The sequence below is a fragment of the Grampus griseus genome (assembly GCF_964374135.1).
Source record: "Grampus griseus genome assembly, chromosome: 15".
Lineage (NCBI taxonomy): Eukaryota > Metazoa > Chordata > Mammalia > Artiodactyla > Delphinidae > Grampus > Grampus griseus.
Window position 1 is genome coordinate 59853578 of NC_139009.1, and position 19875 is coordinate 59873452.

Consider the following 19875-nt stretch of genomic DNA (forward strand, 5'->3'; position numbering starts at 1 on the left):
CTGTTTATTTACAGACATAACGCCACATCTCTCAAGGCCAGAATTGATGATCAAGGACAGGACAGGTCTAAATCCATGATGAGGAAGGAACTGTTTCCTAATTAGCAGCCTGACGTCCTCTTCCTTGGCGTCTGTAAGTCATGTGATCGTGCCGGGTTAACGTTTCATTTCTTTCTGGCTCTTCTTTGGGGCTGTAGAGCCTATCAGTGACCACTCGCTTCATGTCATCCAGAGGGTCCCAGAGTTGGCCCTTCTAACCAGGACTTAGTGAAATCCCTTAGAGGGTGTTTGTTCTCCTCATCTTCAGGGAAGGCAGGAAGTAGAAAATGTTTAAAAGACACTTTGCACAGGGCTTGGCACACACACACTGCTTAGTTGCTGCTAGCCAGGAGCACCTGGATATGTTTCCAAGTGGACAATTCAAGAGAGGCTGCAGATGGAATTTTCCATGTTACTCCTGTAGGTCATGGAAAGTTGATAGGGGAGGGGAAGTGAACACTTAGATAGCATCTCATATCCCCTCAAAACTGATACAGCAGACACTCTTTATTATTGTCATTTTACTGCCAAGGGAGATAAGGCCTTAGAGAGGTGACAAGTTCAGTTAGTAGCGCCTGCTGTTTGAATGACTCCAAAGCCATGTGTTTAACCTCTGCTGGAACCACACCAACATGGGCCCCAAGGGGATTCAGAATGATTCAGCCAGGGCAGGCCTGGGCAACCTTTAAGAAGATAACTGGGCCCCCCAAGGACACCTGCCCCCCATTGTACTTTCTTTCATCCCCTCTTTCTGTTGACATGTAGCCATTCTGCGAATGCAGTCTCTGGCGTTCTCTGAGAAGAGCCGTTCTGTCCTCTAGTGAGGAAGTGAACTTGCAGTCAACTTGGGAAAGAAAAGGACCCATTCCTTTGGCACCCGATTACTGGGCACCTTGCTATATTCTAGGGTTCCTAACATGAGGAAGGCATGGTGTCTGCTCTCTGAAGCTCACACTCTAGTAGGGGAGACAGACAGAAGCACACAGTTGTCCTGCTGTTCGACACGTGTGGTCACAGCTTGCAACCATCTCTGTCTGGGAGAGTCGGGGGAGGCTTATCTGAGCAGAGACAACTGAGCTGCCCATTGAAGGATCAGTAGGAATTCGCTAGATGCATCAGAGTGGAGCACAGAGGGGAGGGGAGGGGAAGTGAACTCACATTTAATGAGCGTGCTGTGTGCCAGGCAGCTCAGTCATCTTATCTTGTTTAATTTTCACCACAGTCCCGTAGGGAGGTATTATTATGACCTTACAGATGAGGAAACTGAGATGTTCAGTGAATTTCCTAAGAGGTTCTTCAAGTGTGGTACGTGGACCTCTGGGGAATCCCCAGGCCTTTGAGCAGGTCAGCAAGGTTAAAGCTATTTCCACAATAACACTAAGATGCTATTTGCCATTTTCGCTGAGTCCATATTTGTACAACTGGTACAATAGCACTGGAAGGTGAAACTGTTTCTGCCTTAAGACTAATGAGGGCTTTGGCACCAAATTGTACTCGTTGTTGTATTTTTCACCCTCATGTAATTTGAAAAAAAAAAGCCAGTACTCACAGTTTGGGGGGCAAAAAAGCCAGTTTTACTGAAGAATGACCTTGATAAAGCAGTACAAATATTAATTTTATTAATCTTGATCTGGAGTTACACATGTTTGTAATATTTTCTGTGTTGAGATGGGAAGTATGCACAGAGCATTCTGCTGCACCCTGGAAAATGAAGGTCGCTGCAAGAAAAAGCCCCGTGTGACCGCTTGAGTGGCATGCTGAACTAGGCTTTTTTTTTTTTAATGGAATACCGTTTTTACTTGAAAGAATGACTGACAAACTATGATCGTTCAGACTTGGGCATCTGATAGACGTTTTCTTGAAAATGAGTGAGTGAGCCTGCCACTTTAAAAGTTGACGTTTATCATTTGTTGCCCATCATAAAATTTGAGCTTTCAAACAAAAATTGGAATTTTAGAAAGCTTCTGTCTTCCAGTTTCCCAGTATTTAATGTCTTTTCTGTTGAGACTGATGGTGATATTAATGAATGTAATTTTTCAGTATTATACAGTGAAATGTGTCAACATTTGGAAGGTCTGCATAACTCAGTGAGCAAAAACTTCCCAAATGAGCAATGCAAGATGTTACAGAATCATGTGTGGATAAAAGATTTATTCAAAATGCAAGATAGGACAACAGATTTTAATGTAACAGAGTACAAAATGTTCATCACTCTCTACTTTCAGATTTCACACTGCAGCTAACCTTTAGGTTTAAGAAATACTACTTATTGAGGGCTTCCCTAGTGGCACAGTGGTTAAGAATCTGCCTGCCAATGCAGGGGACACGAGTTCAAGCCCTGGTTCAGGAAGCTCCCACATGCCACGGAGCAACTAAGCCCCCTGCGTCCCAACTACTGAGCCTTTGCTCTAGAGTCTGCGAGCCACAACTACTGAGCCTACGTGCTACAGCTACTGAAGCCCATGCGCCTAGAGCCTGTGCTCCACAACAAGAGAAGCCCCGGCAATAAGACTGCGCACCGCATCGAAGAGTAGCGCGCAACTTGAGAAAGCCCGCACGCAGCTACGAAGACCCAGTGCAGCCAAAAATTAAAAAAAAAGAAAAAGAAATAATACTTATTGAGTTTTGGTGCAGTATCAAAGAAGGAGATCCACAATTATCTGAAAATTTATTAAAATGCATCTCCAACTATATGTCTGGTTGGGTTTTTTTCACAGATGTCCACTAAAACAAGACATCTCAATGGACTGAATGTAGACAGGATAATGAGACTTCAGTGAGGCATTAAAGAGATTTGCAAAATGTAAACAGTGTCACTTTTCTGTTGCCTTTGTTTTGGAAGTTAGTTATTTTTCATAAAAATATGCCACTTATGTTAACATGTACTGGGCTTATTATTGTTAATGTAATATTAATTACTAAATAAATATTTTTAAATGCCTCAGTTTTAACCTTGAATACAGTAAAAGTTGATAGATACAAGTTACCTTAGTAAAATCTCCTTAGGGCCCTCAATAAATTTTTTTCTATGGAAGTTTTACTTTTTTTAAAATAAATAAATAAATTTGTTTATTTATTTATTTATTTATTTATGGCTGTGTTGGGTCTTTGTGGCGAGCGGGGGCTACTCTTTGTTGTGGTGCACGGGCTTCTCATTGCGGTGGCTTCTCTTGTTGTGGAGCACAGACTCTAGGCGCATGGGCTCCAGTAGTTCTGGCGCATGGGCTAAGTTGCTCCGCGGCATGTGGGATCTTCCCAGACCAGGGATCGAACCCGTGTCCCTCGCATTGACAGGCGGATTCTTAACCACTGCGCCACCAGCGAAGTCCCCTCAATAATTTTTTTTAAACTTTATTTTATTTACTTATTTATTTTTGGCTGCATTGGGTCTTCGTTGCTGCGCGCGGGCTTTCTCTAGTTGCAGGAAGCGGGGGCTACTCTTCATTGCGGTGCGTGGGCTTTTCATTGCGGTGGCTTCTCTTTGTTGCGGAGCACGGGCTCTAGGCACTTGGGCTTCAGTAGTGTGGCACACGGGCTTAGTTGCTCCGCAGCATGTGGGATCTTCCTGGACCAGGGCTGTAACCGGTGTCCCCTGCACTGGCAGGCAGATTCTTAACCACTGCACCACCAGGGAAGTCCCGCCTCAATAATTTTTAAGAATGACATCCTGTGACCAAAAATTTGAGAACTGCTGCCCCTAGGGTCTTCCAGAAAATAAGTATTCTATGGTGGTCTGTGTCATTCCAAAGTCCACGTGCTTTTCCCACAACAGTGATTTGCAGCAGGCGGTGAGAGGGGTTGGGGGCTCACCCTCTACCACTGGTGGAGGTTTCTCAGGATCTCTGAGGGGGCTCGTGGGGCTGAATCTTTGCCTTAAGTCTACCGATCCTCCCTCAGATGTTTCTTTCTCCTGGATTTTCCTTTGCTCCTTACTCTGTTGTTTCCTTCCTCCAAATCCTTCCCCCTACCTGGCTTGCGTCCTTGACCCACCTCTGCTCCCCGCTTCTCTCCATGCTCTGAACCGGGCCAGGGGGGCTGACCCTACAGAAGGGAAACGGACAATGCTCAGTTTCAGAGGAAGACCCGGGGGTCCTGGGAGATGTTTCCAGAGGCTTGAGGGGCTTTCATGGTCCAGACAGGACTCTGTGAACACTGAGCAGTCCACGTGAGACCAAAGGCTTCTTACTGCAGGGTCTTGCACAGGCGGGGTTGAACCGGTGATCTTTCAGATCCAACCCAAATATAAGTTTTGTGTCTGGCTGAACACTTTTTTAAAAAAATTATTTTAAAAATTTATTTATTTTTATTTATTTATTTTTGGCTGCATTGGGTCTTCGTTGCTGCATGCAGACTTGCTCTAGCTGCGACGAGTGGGGGCTACTCTTCGTTGCGGTGCGCAGGCTTCTCATCGCAGTGGCTTCTCTTGTTGCGGAGCACGGGCTCTAGGTGCACGGGCTTCAGTAGTTGTGGCTCGCAGGCTCTAGAGCGCAGGCTCAGTAGCTGTGGCGCACCGGCTTAGTTGCTCCGCAGCGTGTGGGATCTTCCCGGACCAGGGCTTGAACCCGTGTCCCCTGCATTGGCAGGCAGATTCTTAACCACTGTGCCGCCAGGGAAGCCCTGGCTGACACTTTTAATCGTCCATTGAACACAGAATCATTTCTGTTCTGATGCTTAATGGAAGAGCCAGACGTGTTTAGCCCTTTCTGTGCCCCTCATTCACCCCTTCGGCCCAAACTCCAGAAGGAGCGCTCAGCAGTCTGCCGCCTGGGGCACTGTGGCTCTTCCCAGCCATTACAGTGTTAGTTCTTCTTGTTGTCTATCTCAAAGCCCTTCTGCATTCCCTCGGCCCAGCCCTCACGAGCAGGTAGGACAGCCTGCTTCAGATAGATACCTTCAAGGTGAGAGTGAGGTGGATTTTTTTAAAATTGAGGTAAAATTCACAGACCCTAAAAGTCACCATTTTAACCATTTAAAAGTGTACAGTATAAATGGTTTTTAGTATACTCACAATGTTGTATAACCATCATCACTATCTAATTCCATAACAGTTCATCACCCCAAAAAGAAACCTCCATTAAGCGTTCACTTGCCATTCCCATCTCCCTCTAGGGCCCTGGAAACTACTAATCTAGTTTCTGTCTCTGTGAATTTGCCTGTTCTGGACATTTCATATAAATGGAATCCTACAATATGTGGAGATAGATTGTTTTAAAGAAAAATGGAATATTTTCTATGAAGATCATTCATTTTGAGAATCAGAAACTTTACAATTTAAAAGCTTTACTTAGAAAGTCAGGAGTAACGAACTCATTAAGAAGAGTCAGGCTGGGTATTTTCCTTTAAACAGTCCTTCCGATGGGGCTGCTGTTTGTCCGTCCCAGAGCTGAGAGATGTGTGTGATTGGCATTGGGCTTTCATTGCAGACTGGTGGGATTCTCAGGGACTCGTGGGTTTTGTAAGGTTTCCTTTGGCGGGTGAGGTGCAGTGCAGGTCTTGGAACTGGCCCTCACTTGGGGAAGGCGCAGGTTGGGGTACGTCTCTTCACTCCCCCTCTGTGTCTCTCGTAGGGGTGAAGAAGAGAACCAAAGTCATCAAGAACAACGTGAACCCCGTGTGGAATGAGGTATGTGAGCTTCCCACCTTCCCTCCTTTCCTCCCTCTGCTGCCACTGTCTCTGCAGGGACGAGTCAGGGGGCTCAGGCAGAGGCGGCTTTCTCAGAGGTGTTGTCATGGAGAGGAGGGGCTCTGATCCGTTGTGCCAATGAAATCCTCCTGGCACCTGGGAAGAGGGGTGGTGGCCTGGCTTGCGGTCTCCCCTGTGCTGTGGGTACGGTGTGGAGAGGAGTGAGGGGTCCCTTGTCTCCGCTTCTTTCAGCTCTGGCCAGCCAGGAGGAGGGTGTCTAGGGCTCTCTTACCTGCTTTTTCTCCCTTACACAGGGCCGTTGTCCTTGCCCAGAACTACCTCCTCCCCACAGCCCTCCCTGATTCATCAGGTCCTCCTCTGGTTCCTGCCCTCTCAACCAGCTTTCTTTCTTTCTTTTTTTTTTTTCCTTTGGGTTAAATTTAATACACTGTTTCAGAAAAACTGACAATGTTTAGGTAATTTAAACTATAGGAAATAATTGTCTATTTGCAGTAGATCATCTGTGCAAATGATTTACTTAAGGCATGTTGCAATAGCCTTTAACAAGTTTAATCAGTAAATCTATGTTGGCAGATGCTCATTTATTTGCTTACCAACTCAAGCTCTTGCTGGTCAGGGTATTATCTGTGCAGAGATTTGTCATTCTCTAATTGCAAAAGAATTGGCTCCCATCTGCTACATAACTTGCTCTCGTTCGAGACTTAGTCAACCAGCTTTCTTTATATGGCGCCCTGGTGGTCTTTGGAAGCCCTGTCCTTGTGTGGATGGGGTTGGGATGCATGGGGTGCCTTTGCTCTGAGGAGGGTCCTGGGGTCTCTGGAGACCAAGGTGGCACTAACGCATGCTGTCACCAGGCGCCGGGCTGCCCCACGAGCACACTGATTTTGGGCCCTGAGGGCCACCTGGAAGTTTTCCCAGCTGTGCTCCTGGTGACTGGTGGAATTGAGTTGGGGAGGGGGTCATGGGGGTCTGGTCTCCTACTCTCTTCCGCTGCCTTCAGCTCTCGCTGTCCCTTCTGAAGCTCTGAGACCCTGCTACTCATGTATTCATTCCTTCACTCATGCATCCTTCCCGTCACCAGTAGTGGTCACAGATGCCTGCTCAGTGCCCCAGGGGGACCTGTGGGGACCAGACACAGTCTCTTCTAGGGGTCCATAGGTTAAGACATCTTTTCTCTTTTTCTTCCAGGGCTTTGAGTGGGACCTCAAGGGTGTCCCCCTGGACCAAGGCTCCGAGCTTCATGTGGTGGTCAAAGACCATGAGACGATGGGGAGGAACAGGTGAGGCGGTGAGGGGGACTCTGGCCTGTGGGTGTGTACGGGTAGAGTCGTGGCGGATGTAGACTACAGAATGTGGACTCTGGAGAGCTGGTGTTTAGTGAAGACCTGCCACTCGTGGGCCTGGCCCGGTGGGAGATCTGGGGGCGAGGGCTGGCTGCAGTCTCAGGACCTCAGCCGTGGGTAAATCTGAGAGCTTCCCAAGTGACAGGGAAGGAAGGTGGGCTAGAATCAGATGTGCGTGTGTTTCCCCAGACAGTCTGTGCCCCAGGGAGCAGGGAAGAAAAGGCTCTCTGGGTCCTGCTGCAGCCCTGAGGTGCCTGGCACGGCCCTCTCTCCCTGCCCAGCACAGGCTAGGGAGGGCAGTGGCACATGGCGCGAGGCAGGCCGAGCGATGGCTTCATGGAAGAGGTGGGACTCGAGGTGAGAGTTGTGGTTTAGAAGTCGGAACAGTAATGGCGACCCACACTGACTGCCCACCGTCCTGTGGCAGTGTCTTCTGGTGATATTTCATGTACGTAGTAGGGATGGTTCCCAGGCAGGGGCAATAGTAGGAGCAGAGTTCAGAGTTTTGTGGTGGCAGAAGTAGGCTCTCGAGGCGGGCGATGGGTCCTTCCTCGTGTATGGAGCTCCTGGGCCTTGTGTGTGCTGGTGGCGGGGTGGGCAGGGCCAGCCAGCTTGCAGACGGATGGCCCTGTTGACTGTGGGTAGGGTGACCTGGCAGACACAGCCTGAGAGCGCTCCAGTGCTGGAACCTTGAATGTCAGGGCGGGGCTTCAGCCGGTCCCTGCGAGGCCTGACGGGGGTGCAGCTGTGTGAGGGGCCGGCAGGCGTGGGTTCATGCTCTTGGTGCCGTTCGCTGAGGTCTGGACCCGAGGATCGGGCATGGGCTTGCTGTTTTGTGACCTGCTGACAGTAGAGCCTTTGTTTGGGAACTGGGTCAGCTGGTGTCTGGGGCCCGGCTGTGTTTCCCTGGCAGGGCGAGAGTGGGAGAGGGAAGGAGGGAGGATTCAGAGACCTGGGGAAGGCCGACAGGGGTCTCAGCCTCCCAGACATCTGGAAAGTTGGAAATCTTAAAAAGCTTGGAAGAAAAACGCAACCACCACGGTCTCTCTGTGTCTCTGCTGGCTGTGGGTGCAGCGCGTGATACGTGTGGGGAGGATGGAGGCGCTTCCACTAGGCCCTCCCAAGGTAGGGCTAAAAGGTGTGGGTCCAGGGCGTCTTGGGTCCATTTTGTCCAGCCTGGACCTCAGCAGCCCCCACCTGCACAGGGTGCAGGTTCCTGCAGGGGCTGGAACTCATTCACACTGTTACCCCAGCACAGGTATTTCATGGAAAAAAGGCAGCTTCTGACAAGCATGAACAGTGGACCTACAGGTGAGGGAGGAGCAATGCTGGACTCTGGGTGGTCCTGGAAGGCTTCCTGGAGGAGGGCCACACAGACGGACTCGGAGGCCAGGGTTGGCTTTAGAGAGGAGAGGAAGGGAGGGCCTTCCACTGTTTGAGCATGGAGGGCAGCAGGCTAAGGCCTTACATGTGGGATTCAGTCACATGACTTGTGCAGCCCAGTGAGAAGGGAGCAATGGGGCCAGGTTGGGAGGGGGCCTCTGACACCAGGCTGAGGATAATAATAGCAAACCCACAACAGCTGATGTTTACCAAGAGCTTAGCCAAGTGTCTGGCCCTCTGCTGAGTCTTTATATAAAAGATCTTTTTTAATCGTTAGGTGTTGCTATTAGACTTGTCATTATTACGGAGGGAAACTGAGGCTCCAGGAGATTAATTTCCTCGAAGGCTACTGATGGCAGAGCTGTGATTGAAGGGCAGGTCTGCAACATGGTCAGAATCACGGAGCCCCTGCACCTCTCAGAGGCTCCCGGAAGCCCCAGGCAGGTGCTGGGCCCTTCTGGAGAGAGCGTAGCAAGGCAAAGGCATGCAGAGGAAACGCATGTTTCACTTTCACGATCACATTCAGTACTTTTCAGGCCCTGTGGGGAGATTTCTAAGACCATGAAGGCAGCAGGGGATGAGAACATATTTTTGATCAATTCAAGGGCCAGGCTAGACCTCGGGGTGATAGCAGGCCAGTGCCACACATGGGCCGGCCTGGCTCCGTGGGTTGGAGATCACAGCAGGGGCAGGCTGTCTTGCACATTGGAGCCCTCTCGTTGGCCCCTGTGGGTGTCCTCTGGCTCCTGGGGGCAAGTCAGCTCCCTGAACACCAGTTTCCCACATGACCAGGTACGTCACTTGAGAGGCCAGTGTGCTGGAAATCAGTTCCTCACACAGCAATTTGCAGAAGAACTAATTCACAAAGCTTCCCGATTCACCAGAAACTTCTTTCTGATAACTACTTGAATGTAATTTTTGAGTTTTTCAAACATTTATCTCAATTTTGCATTTCTAGCGATTAAAAATTAAATTTTAATTCAACTAAATTTAAACTTACATTCACAAACATCTGAAGAATTTCAGAAATAATAGAATTTTCGCTTTGCTATCGGAGCCTCGGAGCCAGTGGGGTATGCAGGCTGGAGAGCAGTTTGCTTGGATGGAAGATGCATGAGGGGAAACCCACTGGAGCAGCGGGAGGGAGGCAGGTACCCACAGGGTGCTTCTGTAAGGCCCTCATGGTTAGAGCGCACAGTACGTTCATGCTGCTCATGAAATGTGAGAAAAGAATCCCAGTTAAGGGCTTCCCTGGTGGCGCAGTGGTTGAGAGTCCGCCTGCCGATGCAGGGGACACAGGTTCATGACCCGGTCCGGGAAGATCCCACGTGCCGCAGAGCGGCTGGGCCCGTGAGCCATGGCCACTGAGCCTGCGCGTCCGGAGCCTGTGCTCCGCAACGGGAGAGGCCACAACAGTGAGAGGCCCGCGTACCACAAAAAAAAAAAAAAAAAAAAACCAGTTAATTAAAAGTATTAAAAAGTCTAACGCTGTAAAAGTCAAGCATTTCCAGGAAGTGGAAAGAGCAACCATGTGATATTTTACGTTCTAAAAGAGAAAAGGAAAAAAAAATCGGTGAATTCAATTCAATGAACGTTTTACATAGAACACCTACTCACTACCCTCAAGTTGGCAGTGTCTGGTCAGGAAGCAAATAGGGAGACAACAGGTGTGACGGTGACCGCTGCCATCTGACTGCCCTCAGTTTCAGTGAAATCCACAGGGTCGTCATGCAGCAGTTCCTTCCTTCCTGGCAGTCCTGGGTGGGCTGTGAGCCCACCTAGGGTCCTCCTGGGTCTTCTTCCAAGCGAGGTGCAGCACAGCCCTCCACAGTCTCCCTCTGTCTCCTCCTCTCCGTCTTCTGAACCTCTATCCTCTGCCTCCACCTGTTTCTAGAGTCCCCTCAATGCCTCAATCATTCTTTACCGCCCCTCACTCACACCTCTGTCTCCACAGGTCTGTGGTTTTGCTCCTTTTTCTTCCTGGCCCCTCTCCGTTTATTCCTTCTGTCATCTGACTCTCCCCCACTTCCACTCTCTTCTCTTTCCCCAGGGCTTCTGGGATTTTTGATGTTTCTGTGTTTCCCCGACGACCGTTGGCAGTTTGGGGTGACCTCATTATGCCAGCCTGGTCTGTTGGCCTGGAGTGGGGTCTCGGAATCTCTCAGGAGGGGAAACTCAGGCTGGATACTGTCTCTGGGCCATTCTGCACCCCACCCATCCTGAAGCAACTGCAGGGGTGGATCAACTCCATGTCTATAAAATCAGGTTTCAAATGCACATAAGAGGAAACTTCACTCCTCTGGATGGGAGACACTCGTGCAAACCCAGCTAGGCTGGGTCCTGGACTCAGTTGAGTGTCCCAGGCTGCACTCAACAACTTCCTGTTTACTCTGGGCTTCTCAGAAGGATGCTGGAGGGGAAGTTGACCCTGATCCCTGACCAGCTAAGTTTGACCCCTGGGATGTTCAGCTGAGAAATCCCAATTCAGGCTATGAGACGCAAGAGCATCATCGGCAGCTTTGACATAACATGCCAGTGCCTGGCCCCGCCTGCAAGTTCTCACTTAATTGATTGAGAGCGGGGCCTGTGCACCATTACGAACTCCCAGGTGTTAGGGAGTGAGAACCAGTCGTCTGCACTCCAGACCAGTGCTGCCCGGTAGAACTTTCTGAGATGATGGAACCATTCCGTGTTGGCTAGTGTAACTGAGGAACTGAATCTTAAATTTTATTTAATTTTAATTAATTTAAATTTGAATAGCTCATGTGCGTGCACAGTGGCGGCTTACTGTGTTGGACAGCGCAGCTCTAGGTTTTTAGAACAGTGCTCCAACCCTGGGTGCATCTTAGAATGGCCTGGGAGCTTTACAATAGATCAGTGTCTAGGCACAAACTGATGAAAGGAGAAGCTGGAGTCGGGTGCAGGCAGCAGCACTTCCTGAAACTGCCCAGGGGAGACCAGTGTGCACCAGGGCATGAGAGCAATGCTGGCACTTCTGCAAGGAATGGCTCTCAATTTTTTCATGGATTAACTGAGAAATAAATATAATTCTTGCCATAGTTTCTGGATGTGGTTATTGGTAGAACTGATTACCATGCAATAATTATGGGCAAAACGGCACATGATAAAATTGTTAAGGAAATGAAAAACTGACTGAAGAATCCTGTTGGTAACTGTAAACACTGACCTGAGAGAATCAGACTTAATAGAACTAATTCCACAAAAGAAAACTCAAGAATCAAGAGAGCTATATTTGATAAAGCTTGATATGAATCGAAAAATGAAAAACAAACAAACAACCCCCCCCCCCCAAGAAAACTTTGCACCAAACCTGTGTTGGGAAATTTAAACAGAAAATAATTGTTACTAATGACAATAATTTTGGTAAAATAAAAATGAAGATTAAAAAAAGAAAGGAGTTTAATTACACTGTATAGAAAATATCTCAACACATTAACCGGGCTTAATTTAATTTGTTCTGAAAAATGCCTTTCCAGTAGAAATTAATTAATGTAGGTGTATTTTTTTTTAATTTAAATGTTTGGTAAATGTAAATATGGGAGCAAAAGTCTCCATGGGGTCAAAATGTCCATCTGTCAAAACACTAGGGTTACGGAACTCCCTGGCCATCCAGTGGTTAGGACTCTGCGCTTTCACTGCCGAGGGCCCGGTTTGATCCCAGGTCGGGGAACTAAGATCCTACAAGCCTAACGGCCCAGCCAAAAAAAACCCCAAAAAACGAAGCAAAAAAACCACCAGGGTTAAAATGATACTCACCTTGACCACCAAGCCCAGGATAGGGTGGCCAGATTCAATAGAGAAACATACAGGACACTCAGTTAAGTTTGAATGTCCCAAATGTTGCATGAGACATACTTATATTAAGAGATTACCAAGTGTTTATCTGAAAGGTAAACTTAGCAGGGAATCCTGTACTTGATCTGGCAACTCTATTCCAGGGTGGCTGTCCCCTCGCCCCCGCTTCAATCAAGAAGTACAGAAGGAGACCCAGATTCACACCAAGAATCGGCTAGAAGGCACACTGCTGCCTTTAAAGAAGCGTTCCCTTAGGCTCTCACAATAGCATTTTCTTCAAAAGAGTGTGATTCACTTCCAACCTTTCAGCAACCCGGTGACTCTATAAAGTGGGGCCTTGAGGGCTCTCTCAGCCGCACACAGAGCCTTGCCTGCCTTCACCTGCCCTGCGATCTGGGTTGTCAGTATGGTGTCGGCCACTGACGGGGGCCCCGGAGGCAGCTTGGGTACCTTCCTGGGCACCGCTGCTCCGTGTCCTTCCTCCTCAGCTGCTCCTCCTCTCACCCCGAAGTCGGCCCCGTGAGCTGGTCACGGAATGAGCTGGAATGAATATGGACTTTGGGAAGAGCTAGGGTCCAGACTCAACAGCCCTGTGGCCTTGGGCAGGTCCTCAGCTCAGCTCCCTGAGCCTGTTTCCTCCTGCTTAGGGAGTATTAAATCAAGTGCAAAAGCACATCTCAGGGACCTGCCACAGAGGACTGCTCCCTAAATGGCAGTTCCCTTCGGCACATCCCCTTTTCCGTAGCTCCCCTGTGCTGCCCTCCAGCTGCCCCAGTTGCTTGAGTCCCACTGACCCCAGCCCTTTCCCATCAAAGCCTGCTCTCAGCCAGCTGTGGTTTGAAAACGGACTCACTCATTCATACTGAAGTGTTGGTGGCAGCCTGTGGTTTAACGTTTTGCTCCTTCTCTTAGGAATGTAGGCGATGGTGCTTTATTTCCCAGACTCCGCTTAGACCAAAAATGAAAGCGCTAATGGTGAGCCTTTCGGCACCGCGATAGGCTGTGAGGAGATGTTTTGGGAACGGCGGGTCTTCCTGACGTAGGTGACCATCTCCTGTAGGGCTGTTGCTGACCCTGGAGTAGGTCTTGGTGCCCCTAGGGTGGAGGTAGGGGTTGTCCTGGTGTCTCCGGGGACAACGAGCTTAATCTACTGAGGGAAAGCAGGGGTTGCTAGGAAGGAGCTGAACGTGAGTCTGTCACATGCAAGAATGTAAGGAAGGTCGGGGCGCAGATCTGGCCAGTGGATGCCTTTGACTCACACCTGGAATGAGTTGATGTGGTCAAGGGGTTCCATCCTGGCAGAGGCAGGGGGTCTTGGCCCCCCAGGTTGTCTACATAGCTGAGCAGGGCAGTGGTGGTGGCTGGCATGAGAGTGAAGGTCAAAGGCTACTCTTGGGAGCCCCACTTTCAGCAGTGGGTCTCATCCTGGCACTGCCTTGACCTGGACCTTTCTGAAAGGCAATCACAGTACCTACAGTGCAGAGTTGTTGTATAATGCGTACGTGTCGAACGCCTACCCTGTGCTTGGCACATTGAAGGTGTCCGGTACATGGGGACTGTTGGTTGTAGCAGGATCCACACAGATGCACATACAGAAACCACACCAGTATGTGAACATTACAGCAAGTGCATGCCCCGTCTGGACACGTGCTGTACCTGAATATGAACACATTTTTTTTATTTGAAAAAAACCCCCACAAGAGTATAAAAATTATAAATATTTTTATAAGCAGAAGTAAGCACCAGGATTTCCCTGGTGGTCCATTGGTTAAGACTCTGTGCTTCCACTGCAGGGGCCATGGGTTCGATCCCTGGTTGGGGAACTAAGATCCCGCATGCCACGTGGCACAGCCAAAAAAAATAAAGTAAAATAATAAGCGTAAGTCAGTAAGCTCCATTTTTAAAAGTTTATAAAGGAAAAAATGCATGTTCTCCAATCCGCTCCTTCCCTTCCCTCCAGTGGTGTCCACTGTTGACCGTATATAGCTTCCTCAACTTTCCCTAAGTATCTGCAAGCATCTGTTTATATACAAGTGTATTCATTTACTTACACAAAAATGAGTCACGCCATGTATATTGGTCCCCATGTGGCTTTTTGTCATTTTATCACTAACCGTTTTCCCAGGTCAGTGGATATCGGTCAACCCCATTTTCAGTAGTTGTGTTGTATTCCACGGTGTGAGTGCACCATAATTTATCCCACTGTAACCGTATTGACTGGTATTTAGTTTCTTTCTAGTTTCTTTCCTGGCCTGCCACTGAACATCTTTATCCAAACGTTTTTATGTTCTTATACTATTTTTCCTTTAGGATAGGTCCTTAGAAATGGGATAACATTTTCATCAATTCTGCCAAATTGCTTTTCAGAAAAGGTGTCCTGAGTTACGTCTACCGACAGTGTAAAAAAAGTGCCCGTCAATGTTTTATTTTTGCTAGTGCCATGGGGGAAAATAGGTATCTTATAATTTGTGTTTCCTTAATTGCTTGTAAAGTTGAGCATCTTTCCATGTGTTTATTGCCCATTTGTATTTCTTCTTCTGTCAGTTGCCTATCTTAATACTTTGAGGTGCTTGTTTTATTCTAACTAATTCATGGTAGTTTGTACGTTTGGGATCTTGTTAGGAATATTGACCCTCGGTCTGTTTTAAGTGTGGATGGTATTTTCTCTCTGCTTGTCGTCTATTGGTTGCTTTGTCCTGGTGTCATTCTTACACAGGAATGGATGTTCACCTTTGGGTATTTGTATGCCTGTGCACATAGACATTTAAAAAGGCAGAGAGGCAGTTTGCTGTTGTTAGAAGTTGGGGAAAGTAGGCCTATGTTCAGCCTCCAGGTTTCAGCAAGCCAGTGAGCAAGCCTCCGGAATCCTTGGGAGGCACTTTTGAGGCAGGAATACTTACAGTTCACCATCCCATTGTTCTCAGCATCCTCGGAAGCATTGACCATATCCTTATTTTCCAAGGATTTTTATAACTATATTTTGTCCTGGATTCTATCCAGGACATCCCTGTGTTTCGGAATTGTTTTTCTTTCTCTGGATTGAAGTGGAAAACTATTTAGAGTTACCCTTGGGCAGCCCCTGGAGGATCAGATACTGGCAGGAAGTCTGCCAGAGGCCAGGCGGGCTGGGGTTTGTGTGTGTGTGTTATGTCCGGCTGTTCTCATTTCCTGCCCCTCACGGCCAGGCATGCATGGCTGAAGGGGCCGCAGCTCATGGTGTCTCCTCACCGGTGTCCTTAAACTTCCCCTGAGTGTGTGTGTGTGTGTGTGTGTGTGTGTGTGTGTGTGTGTGTGTCCTGCCAGGTCAGGGGCTATCTGATTTTCCTGTTGTGCTGACTCACTGAATCTAATGAGGAAGGTGCGGCTGAGTCAGCGATGAATGGGTTTGAGTTGTAATACATATATTTTTAGTTGACTTGTCTTTTTCTTAGTTTAAAAGATAAAGAATGAGAAACGGACACATGGAGACCTTTCTAGAGCCTTTTTTGGGAAATAATTTCAAACTCATAGGAAAGTTTCAAAAAGAACATCCACACACTTTACTTAGACTCATTTATTGGTAATGTTCTATTCCATTTGGTTTATAATATTCTCTCTCTCTCTCACTCTCGCCTCTCCCTCCGTCCTCCCTTTTTCTCTCTCTCCCATTTGAGGGTGAGTTGTACTCATCATGGCCCTTTATCCTTAGACACTTCTGTGTATATTTCCAAAGAGCAGGGATTTTTTTTACATAATCACAGTAAGTTACCAACTTCAGTTAAATTTAACATGGTTGCCTACTTTAATCTACTGTTTGTATTTTGATCCTATCCGTTGACCAAGTTATGTCTTTCATAGCATTTCCCCCTCCCTTTCCCCCAGTATAGATACCCATATTGAATTTTGTCATCATAGTTCCATAGCCTCCTTTACTTTGGGACATTTCCACAGTTACGACAATTTACATTTTTGAATAATACAATACCCTAATGAAAAAAATAGAACATTCCTCATTGTGGGTTTGTCTGATGTCTTTCGCATGATTATATTCATGATCAGATTCGGTTACTGACTCCTGGCTGGAATCCGTCATAGGTGCGTTGTGTTTATCTCAGGATCTGGAGGTGCATGGTGTCCCTCGTTGGTGACATTCATTTCAATCACCCGTCAAGGTGTTGTCTGATTTTTCCATTGTGTCTTTACTGTTCTTTTTTTCCTCCTTGACGTGTGTTAAGAGACACTTTAAGACCCTGCCAATACCCTGCTCATCAAAATGTCCCCCTAGATTTAGCAGCCACTGGTGACTCTTGCTTGACTGATTCAGTCTTTACCATGAAGGCTGGGAACTGGTTTTCCATTGCCAGCACTCCCTTCACATTTACCAGTCTGGGCTGTGTAAGCCTTTCCTGCAGGAGGCCCTAGTGATGGTGCTTGTCTAACCCCACTGCTGTCATGCCTGGACCCTACCCTGTGCCTGCACTGGCCATCGGCCACCCACACTCTCACTGGAGCCTCCCCCCTTGGCAGGTATGCCATCCAGAATTGAAAGACCTGTGGGAGTCTCCTCCATCCTTCAAGGACAGAGCTAGAGTCAGGAAGAAGCCTGTTCAGGGCCTGGATTATAATGTTAGAAAGTCCTTCCTTCTGTTGAGCCACAGTCTCTCTCCCTGAGATTTTGAGGGTCTCATTTCTATTCTACCATCAGGAGCGACCAAAAATAAATCTTACCTCTCACATATATTATGACAGTCATGATCTAATGAGTCCCTCACTTCAATCTGGTGGGGTAGTATGTGCAGAGGACAGGAAGCTGGTGAGCGGGGTGACATTTACCAAGCACTGTCTGTGTCCCAGACACAGTTGGGGGTGTTAGGAATGTGAACTTGGATTTTACAAGAACCCTTACATATATAGTGTGCACTATTCCTGTGAAGCTCCAACAGTGCAGGGGTGGTTGTCCATTTTGTGTAACCAGTATCCCCAATACCTACAATAATTAGGTGCTCACTACATATTTGTCAAAAGAATAAATGACCTTTACAGATGAGAAAACAGGCCTCAAAAAGGTTACGTAACTTGTCCTCAGCCACAGAGCTGCCGCATGGCAGAGCTGAGGTTCCAGCCCAAGTAGGATGACTCGAGAGCTCTTTTTCTTCATCATTCTATGATAAAATTTATTTTTGGAAGATAGTTGAGAGGAAGAATGTTTTCAAAGTGTTGCTATAGGTTGAAAGGTATAGTTTAGAAATGTTGGCACTGACTCAGCATGTGAAGACCATGGTTGGCGTGTGTGACACCCAGGGTCTGCCACCTGGGGTGTCCCATGAACCAAACAGGGCAAGAACTGTGTCCTGCCAGCCTTCCTGGGCCACCTTCCTTCCGGGTGTCTGGGGAGAGGGCTTGTCTTACATTCACTTACTGGTCAGTGTCAGTGTGAGCTGCACCCACTTCTCCCATCTAACTTCTCCCTAACACAGCTCCGAGCACCTGGGGATGTTGTCTTCCCTGGTCTGCTGCACCTCGGCTGCCTCACCTGTTCATTCTTCAGCTCATGGCACCATGGCATATGGGAAGGCCTGGGGTAACGGATGGAGGGTCTGCCACCCCCTGCAGGTGTGGAGGCCACTTTCAGTGGAAGAGCGTCTCTCTTAGGTCCTTCAGCTATCCCTGCCACAGGCATGGCTGCCTCTCCCTGACTAGCTGGTTTCTCCTGGGGTCTCAGCCAGCTGCCCTGTTGCCAGACCTGTTCCTCACACTCGACTCTTCCCTTCCTTCTTCTCCTCAGGGCCCAGACTTCAAGGCCACCCTCTGAAAGCTCCAAATGCATAGTGTAGACTACTAGACCTCACAACCTCCTCTTCATAGGAGAGTGTAGCCCATCTACAGGGTGCGATTACTGAGCTCTTTAAAATGACCATTCACCCCTGATCTCCCCAACAAAGAACTAGCAGCCTTGTGTTTTAAAATGTAGGTTTTGTTATTATTCAGGTATGGTAAGCCAACAAATCAGGAGATGATTACCATTGAAAGGATAGTTTGTTACCGTTCCTCAGAGGAGGGGGCATGCCGCACCATGGGGGCCACGTGGGGAAGCACCAGGGTCAGTCGGGAGGCAGGGGGAGGGATGGGAAAGCATGGGCAAGAGCCTTTACTGTGGTTTCCTCAGAAAAGAACAGGCAAGGCAGGGTAAGCGGGTTTAGGATCGGCTAGTTTGAATAATTTCAGCAGGCTCTGGAGGGCAGGGGCTATGTGAAGTTATGTGGCACCTGGCCCTGGGGTTTTCAGTGCAGGGGAATGTTGGCTGGGTGTGAGTGCTCAATAGAGAAGGGGGTGGGGGTGTGGGCTCTGGCTTGGTGGGTATGCATATGAAAGGTGCAGTTGCAGGTGAGTCCTTTATATCTCTAGGAATTGACTAGTCCTGGGAGGGGCAGCCCCTCCAAAGTGAGCAAAGCCCCAGATATCAAAACATCAAAATATTGAAAATAAAAAGGCATGATTAATACAGCTTTTGGAATTCGATTTTTTTAAAAAGGTTGAACCAGATCAGATTTATAGCCTGGGCTCTCTTTTCCATGGATGAAGCAAAGGGTCTTTTTGTGTCTTGCATGATATGCTCATGGGGCTCTGAGGTGTGCCACTGGTCCAGGATGGGGTCTAAGGCAAGGCTCTTGGAGTCTGGCTCTGTCTGTTATTTGTGTGAAATCAGACAAGTCAAATGCCTTTCCGAGTCCCAATCTCCTCATCTGTAAGGTGGATTGAACTAATACCAGTACCTACCCCCCAGGGCTAGCGTCAGTTTAACCGCTGAGTGTATATTAGACACTCTATACATGTAAAGTGTCTGATATACACTCAGTCAGGAGGCAGGTAGCTCTTAGTAGAATGTAAGTTCCATGAGGGCAGGCTCGGTGTTTTGTCTGATAGGCAAAATAAGTATTTGTTGAATTAATAAATTATAAAATTTAAAGAGTTTTTATGCTTTGTTTTTAAATTTAATTTTTGAGTTAGTAAAAAAATTTAAGGAGTTATAAAAGCAGACTCTATTTTAAAAAATGCAGCAGAAGTTCTCCCTTTGTTTCCCCAGCTGCGCAATTCTCATCTTTCTCCCATAGGTAACCATTGTTCTTTGTTTCTTCTGTATCACTCATATTATTGATTAATCACCAGTATAAATTCTGACTTTCCTCTTTTTTACATAATAGGTAGTATATTTATTTATTAAAATAGATTTTTTTGTATTGTGGTAAAATACACATAACAATTACTAGCTTAACCATTTTTAAGTGTATATAGTTTAGTGGCATTAAATACATTTGCACTGTTTTATAACCATCACTACCATTCATCCCTGTAACTCTTTTCATCTGTAAAACGGAAGCTCTATACCTATTAAACAATAACTCCCCATTGTCCCCTCCCTGCAGCCTCTGGCAAACACCATTACACTTTCTATCTATCTGACCACTCTAAGTAATAGGTAGCATATTATACACACTTTTTTGAACATTGTTTTTTTACTTAACAATGCACCTTTAAAAAAAAATCAATATTTTAAAAATTGAAGTATAGTTGATTTACAATGTTGTGTTAATTTCTGCTGTACAGCAAAGTGATTCAGTTTTACATATATACATTCTCTTTTTTTCAATATTCTTTTCCATTATGGTTTAT

At 47.3% G+C, this 19875-nt stretch overlaps 1 protein-coding gene across 21 annotated transcripts in view; it reads left to right on the plus strand.

Moving 5' to 3' along the window:
* Nucleotides 1-19875, plus strand: part of DYSF (dysferlin) — a 222362-nt gene that overhangs the window by 18503 nt on the left and 183984 nt on the right. For all 21 annotated transcript variants that reach the window (XM_082671898.1, XM_082671901.1, XM_082671904.1 and 18 more), the window contains exons 2-3: nucleotides 5607-5662; nucleotides 6872-6963. In XM_082671898.1, the coding sequence (XP_082528024.1) occupies nucleotides 5607-5662; nucleotides 6872-6963 (148 nt within the window). The remainder of the gene's footprint in view (nucleotides 1-5606; nucleotides 5663-6871; nucleotides 6964-19875) is intronic.